The sequence below is a fragment of the Malus sylvestris genome, chromosome 3 (genome assembly GCF_916048215.2).
Source record: "Malus sylvestris chromosome 3, drMalSylv7.2, whole genome shotgun sequence".
NCBI lineage: Eukaryota > Viridiplantae > Streptophyta > Magnoliopsida > Rosales > Rosaceae > Malus > Malus sylvestris.
The window spans coordinates 5,135,043-5,141,813 of NC_062262.1; the positions used below are offsets into that span (position 1 = coordinate 5,135,043).

Below are 6,771 nucleotides of genomic sequence, written 5' to 3' on the forward strand. Positions count from 1 at the left end.
AAAGAAAAGGGGGAGAAGTTTTTTGAATTATCATATTGATAATTGAGTTGTAAACTTGTTTTTATGTGACTTTCTCTTGTTTAAGAGCCTGTTGCTTTGTGCTTTCTAGTGTCTACATTGTACGCTGGTGCTAAAACCAAAGTTCTTAGGGTTTTCAGGCCTCTCCTCGCACTAGGAGATAGTGAACCCTACCTATCAATCATATCTGTCATTTTATTTCGTTTCTATCTGCTGCGCCCTGCATCAGAGTCCCACTTTGAGAGTCTCCTAAGCATCTTATATCGCCAATGCATTTTGTACTATCTAATTGCGACAAAAGAGACAGATTGATAAAGAAGAGAAATGCTAATGTTAATTTCTGCGTCAACATTGTAAAACATTGCCAAAAACATGAGGTGTTAAAGAGTCCATGAAGAATCCCACTTTTGAGAGAGTCCCTTAGCATTTCTAAAGAAGCAAACCAACTATTTATGATTGATTCATGGTCTCTTTTAAATCCATTCATGATTCCCAAATGTCATCCTCGTCTGCACGAGAAAAACTTTGGTTACGTCAAACGACTAGTGAAGTAGGGAGGGGGATATGTCCTCGTTTACATGTAACCTAAGAATCCCACCCTCCACACCCACCCTACCCTTTTGTTACATTAGATCATCTCCAAGTCAGTAGTAGTTCACACATCTTTCATTGTGTTAAAACGAAAACAAAAGGATTAGTTGAAACCTATAGAGCTACAAACAACATTAGTAGTTTAGTGAGAACTTTGGGCCCAGGATAGCCACACAGATGCATGAGCTACTACCGACTTGGTGATGATCTAATGCAACAAAAGGAATATAATTCTAACAGAAACATACTTTTCTTCTGTTTACTGGTATGCATCTATCCTATTTACAAAAGAAAGTGTGAACCGCAGAGTCGATAACATAATTTCATGATGCAACTGTAAATCTGGGGCAGAGATGCATGAGAAATATGAAAATTCTAAAAGCACAAGAAGTCAAGAAACCGGCAAAACATACCTGTAGTATTTGTACGAAGTCTACTTAATTACAGAGTTGTAGCTTCGTTATTATGTTTACAGCTGCAACCATATACACGAGTGAAAGATCACCAAGGGAACTTTTTGGACATCACAGTTAACCTGCCTCCACGATTCGGCCATGCCAAATTACAACCAAATCTCATACCCACCCATAACTATACAAAATTAACATGTAAAATGCACCAGGAATTAAAGTTCCGGTGCTACAAAATGTTCACAAACTAAACCATACTTGGATTCTCATAACTTGTTGCCAATGTCCTTTAAAGCGTTTTTATGATCCATAGCTTATATTTCTTTATAAACAGATATAGAAGAGACGGCCCAATCAAATTGGCATCTGAGAGGCGGTTGCAAAGTTTGAGGTAAGTATCTACACCGCCAGATTGTTGGATCCTTTTCTGTAGTCCCTGCAGCACAGCTGCCCTATCCAAAAACTCTGGGTGCAAACCCAAATCAAGCATTTTTATTACTGTTTCTGCAGCATCATCAAAATGTCCCCCTTTAATGTAACCTCTTAGCAACCATGATAGGCTTTTCTTTTTACGCAGAGAGCTGGAAACATCTGTTCTAGTAAGCAACCGTCTGATGGCATTGGCCTCCTTTTGGGAAGCACAGATGGCTAAAACTATGTCATAGAGGTCAGCATCCGCCTCTTTACCAACAAGTTTCATTTCCCACAACTGCCTCTCGGCCTCAAGGCCACGTCCAGAGCAGATATACATAGCCAGGAGCCTCTCATGAACCACCCCATGGAGTGAAGAACTTCCCTCCTCAATCACCCAATTGGACAGTTGTACTCCATCAGCTATAAGATCTGACTGATACTTCTCAATAAGGCCAACATTTTCTGTATCAAATTCAGCTACCAGCCCAGCCCTTGCAAAACCCTTCAACTTCCGCAAAGCCTTCGCAAGTTCATTTAGTTCCTTAACCACAGCTGTCATTGCAATGAGGTAACTGTAGACCTCTGGCTTCAGCCCAGATTCTCTTAGATGAATCACCAACTTCACTGAATCCCTATAGTTACCCTCAACCTGCAGAAACACATTCAATAGTTTCATTCATAACCTTTGGAAACTCATAAAGATTTTCGAACATATATGTTACGACAAATGAATACAAACCCAAACTAATGCTAACAGTTTTCCTTTCTACTGATTTATGTTTTGCTAGCTAACCAGTAGTAACAATAATTATTGACAATTTGTGTAATGAATGGCAATCCCTTGGCTATAATTCACTGACATAACCCGGGTTGGTCAATCTGCACATCATCCATTTAATATGTATACTCTAGTAATAAAACTAGCTCTATGACGGGGAAAACCGCTAAATTCATAAAAAAATGGACGCACCACCCTAATAAATCAGCATGGCAAGGTAAATTCAACTCATAGCCAACCCACAACCCAAAAATCCTCCTATCACTACCAATGGCATGTGGACAGTTTAAAATGAAATGCATATAAATTCACAAGTACCTTTCACAATTGAATAGCATATTATTGAGGACAACAGTAAACAAACACTTACCATCATCTTCCAAGCAAGATAGCCAGTCGGCCCTCCTTTATGCCCATCTGTATCGTCTTCCTCCGAATAAACAATTCTGCGCTTTAACACCTCTTTCACAAAGAAAACCGCCTTTTCCTTCTCACCCATCTCCCAGTACAAAGATATCACCTTCTCCATCATGCTAAAACTCGGCTTCAAACCCACACAATCCGATTCCACAAGAAGGTCCACCACATCCCCAATGTCATGCTCCCCCTCAATCAACTTCTTGACCCAACTACACATTATCGAAACCATGAGCTCCATCGTCTCCTTATCGACCCGATTCTCCTTACGGAGCCACTCAAACACCTCAAGGGCACACCATGAGTCCCTACCCTCCTGAGAAAAGTACACCAACACAAGCTGCAACTCTCTGGCCGACAACCGGTCGTTCATTTCCTCAAGAACATCGGACGGCTCTCTTGCCATCCGCTCCAATTCCTCAATTGCCTCAAAGAAACCTTCACCCATTTCGCCCTCGTCGTCGCTGGTCACGAACTGGTCCAATTGAACCGAATTGAAAACCCTAAAGTCTCGAACTTGGCTCGATTTCACAATGACCAAGTTGGGGTTTTGTTGTTTGCAGAATATGGGAAAACCCCTAGCGCAAGATTGAGCCGAAAAACCCTGGCGACCGATAAAACGGTGCCGTTTAACCGCAAAACACAACCGGGTCAGCGAAGCAATCCCCTGAGCAGAGGCCATTTTCTTCAGCCGAATCCCAAAACTTCTCAACCGAGAAAACCCAGTTTCCACTCGGTTTGGTTGCCAAGAAAATCAAAGAAAGCGAAAAGGAAAATATAAGAAATTTTCTGTGAAGTACAACTCACGTCAACCGATTCAGATATCTGCGAAGTAGAACCTACCCTTGTCAGGAGTTGAAGTATGAAGAAAATCCAGAACGACGATTCGAAGTCGTCACCTTTCTTTCTCTCATTCCTAACTTTTCTCGGGAGCCAAACAGGATTTAGGATTTTCAGCTGGAAAAGCTAAACCCCAAGAGCGACTTCCCGAGGAATGTAAAGAAAATGAAAGACATGCGCTTGCCACCACAGTCCTCCGTGATAAAAATAAAAATTGGGAATTTAGGGACGAGAGCGGGGTTTTGTTTGTGGATTGATTGTGATTTGTGAGGTGCTCCTGCAATGGCCGAGGCTTGCCAGTTGCCACCACAGTCCTCCGTGACACTGACAGTGACAACCAAACCTCTGATTTTTCACCGTTAGGTCTGTTGATGACGTGTTCCAAGTCAGTCTACACGCGGAATCTGGCGCGGAACTGTCACGTGTGAAATGAGAAAAACTAGGTAAAACAAAGAAGAAAATATCGGTAATATCGGAAATATCGGTAGTCCGAAAACACGGAAATATCGATGGAAATATCGGGATAATATCGATATCGATAAAAATTACATGGAAACCACGGAAATTGTAAGAAAAACTTGGAAATTTTTAATGAAACTTTGTAGGATGTTTATTTAGTCAATTATCTATTAGTTTATCACAAAAAATTAGAAGGAAATGCATTGCATGATGGATTTAACTGATTTAAGTTGATTATATAGCGAGCTGGCAAACATTGTGAGTGTAGAAAATATGTAGTAATTAATGAAAGAAGTTTAAACACACCATAATCATTTATATATAATTAATTAGTACAATATTTGGAGGTTTTATTTAGGATATTAAAAAAAAAAAAAAAGGGAAGTGAATAAAATGATGAAGAATAATGTGCCGAATTTGACACTTTAAATTTCTTACACATAAGCATGCGTCTAGGCGTTGAAGTTCCAAATTATAATATATCAATTAACGATTGAAAATCAATACATTGAATAAGACTAAACTTTAATTTGGATGCCGATTATGTTTTTTCAAGTTTATATAAAATAAAAGAATTGAATTTTGGAAGCCAGGAGTGTGTCAATTGAATTTTGGCCGGCGTGCAAGGTATCAATCTCTTCGTCTCGTCGAGTAGTACAACTTTCCTTTTTGTTTCACTCAATTTCGTTGAGTATTGAAAAAGTTATACTCATTTGAATCTTACCCAGTTTCCGGCGACCTCAGTGGCTTTAGAGGCAATTTCAGGCCAAACCACAACGAGTCAGACGTCGTGTGAGGTACCATTCTCTTCATCTCTTCGAGGGCTACAACTTTCCTTTTTGTTTCACTCAATTTCGTTGCTTATTGAAAAAGTTATACTCATTTGAATCTTACCCAGTTTCCGGCGACCTCAGTGGCTTTCGAGACAATTTCTGGCCAAACCACGGCGAGTTGGCCGGCGTTCAAGGTATCAATCTCTTCGTCTCGTCGAGTAGTACAACTTTCCTTTTTGTTTCACTCAATTTCGTTGAGTATTGAAAAAGTTATACTCATTTGAATCTTACCCAGTTTCCGGCGACCTCAGTGACTTTCGAGGAATTTTCCGGCCAAACCACGACGATTCAGACGTCGTGTGAGGTACCATTCTCTTCGTCTCTTCGAGGGCTACAACTTTTGTTTTTGTCTTGCTTGATTTCGTTGAGTTTTGACAAAGTTATGGCTGTTTAAAGTGGGTATAAATTTTCGACCGAAAATTCTGATTTTCTCTCCGGCGAGTCCCACATCGCCCATGTGAGGGCAGTGAGCAAGCAAATTTTCCTATAAAACCCACATCCCCCTGCTGCAGGGGGATGTGGGTTTTATAGGAAAATTTGCTTGCTCACTGCCCTCACATGGGCGATGTGGGACTCGCCCAATGGGATAGAAAATCAGAATTTTCGATCGAAAATTTATACCCACTTTAAACAGCCATAATTTTGTCAAAACTCAACAAAGGCCGAACAAGCTTGGATTTTCACAGCAGGGGGATGTGGGTTTTATAGGAAAATTTGTTTGCTCACTGCCCTCACATGGGCGATGTGGGACTCGCCCAATGGGAGAGAAAATCAGAATTTTCGGTCGAAAATTTATACCCACTTTAAACAGCCATAACTTTGTCAAAACTCAACGAAATCAAGCAAGACAAAAACGAAAGTTGTAGCCCTTGAAGAGACGAAGAGAATGGTACCTCACACGACGTCTGAATCGTCGTGGTTTGGCCGGAAAATTCCTCGAAAGTCACTGAGGTCGCCGGAAACTGGGTAAGATTCAAATGAGTATAACTTTTTCAATACTCAACGAAATTGCGTGAAACAAAAAGGAAAGTTGTACTACTCGACGAGACTAAGAGATTGATACCTTGAACGCCGGCCAACACGCCGTTTTTTGGCCGGAAATTGTCTCGAAAGCCACTGAGGTCGCCGGAAACTGGGTAAGATTCAAATGAGTATAACTTTTTCAATAAGCAACGAAATTGAGTGAAACAAAAAGGAAAGTTGTAGCCCTAGAAGATACGAAGAGAATGGTACCTCACACGACGTCTGACTCGTTGTGTTTTGGCCGGAAATTGCCTCTAAATCCACTGAGGTCGCCGGAAACTGGGTAAGATTCAAATGAGTATAACTTTTTCAATACTCAACGAAATTGAGTGAAACAAAAAGGAAAGTTGTACTACTCGACGAGACGAAGAGATTGATACCTTGCACGCCGGCCAAAATTCAATTGACACACTCCTGGCTTCCAAAATTCAATTCTTTTACTTTATATAAACTTGAAAAAACATAATCGGCATCCAAATTAAAGTTTAGTCTTATTCAATGTATTGATTTTCAATCGTTAATTGATATACTATAATTTGGAACTTCAACGCCTAGACGCATGCTTATGTGTAAGAAATTTAAAGTGTCAAATTCGGCACATTATTCTTCATCATTTTATTCACTTCCTTTTTTTTTTTTTAATATCCTAAATAAAACCTCCAAATATTGTACTAATTAATTATATATAAATGATTATGGTGTGTTTAAACTTCTTTTATTAATTACTACATATTTTCTACACTCACAATGTTTGCCAGCTCGCTATATAATCAACTTAAATCAGTTAAATCCATCATGCAATGCATTTCCTTCCAATTTTTTGTGATAAACTAATAGATAATTGACTAAATAAACATCTTACAAAGTTTCATTAAAAATTTCCAAGTTTTTCTTATAATTTCCGTGGTTTCCATGTAATTTTTATCGATATCGATATTATCCCGATATTTCCATCGATATTTCCGTGTTTTCGGACTACCGATATTTT

General features: G+C 39.5%; 1 protein-coding gene and 1 long non-coding RNA gene across 2 annotated transcripts; one reads left to right on the plus strand and one right to left on the minus strand.

The window, feature by feature from the left end:
* Positions 1 to 1,000: 1,000 nt before the first annotated feature.
* Positions 1,001 to 3,759, minus strand: LOC126615526 (pentatricopeptide repeat-containing protein At2g30100, chloroplastic-like). Its single transcript, XM_050283349.1, has 2 exons — positions 2,582 to 3,759; positions 1,001 to 2,082 (listed from the first exon to the last, which is right to left on the minus strand). Exons 1-2 carry the CDS (start codon positions 3,308 to 3,310, stop codon positions 1,309 to 1,311), a joined length of 1,503 nt encoding a protein of 500 aa, XP_050139306.1. The 5' UTR covers positions 3,311 to 3,759; the 3' UTR covers positions 1,001 to 1,308.
* A 743-nt stretch (positions 3,760 to 4,502) lies between these two features.
* Positions 4,503 to 5,168, plus strand: LOC126615536 (uncharacterized). The gene is made up of 3 exons (XR_007620818.1): positions 4,503 to 4,724; positions 4,826 to 4,894; positions 4,996 to 5,168. It is a non-coding gene; the product is annotated as an uncharacterized LOC126615536 (long non-coding RNA).
* Positions 5,169 to 6,771: the final 1,603 nt, after the last annotated feature.

What these genes read in the sequence shown, in the direction of transcription:
- LOC126615526 (XM_050283349.1), bottom strand. Translation starts at nt 3,310, where the DNA reads ATGGCCTCTGCTCAGGGGATTGCTTCGCTGACCCGGTTGTGTTTTGCG. An exon ending in ATCTTGCTTGGAAGATGATG is followed by an intron (nt 2,083 to 2,581) that starts GTAAGTGTTTGT and finishes GTGTTTCTGCAG; the next exon opens with GTTGAGGGTAACTATAGGGA.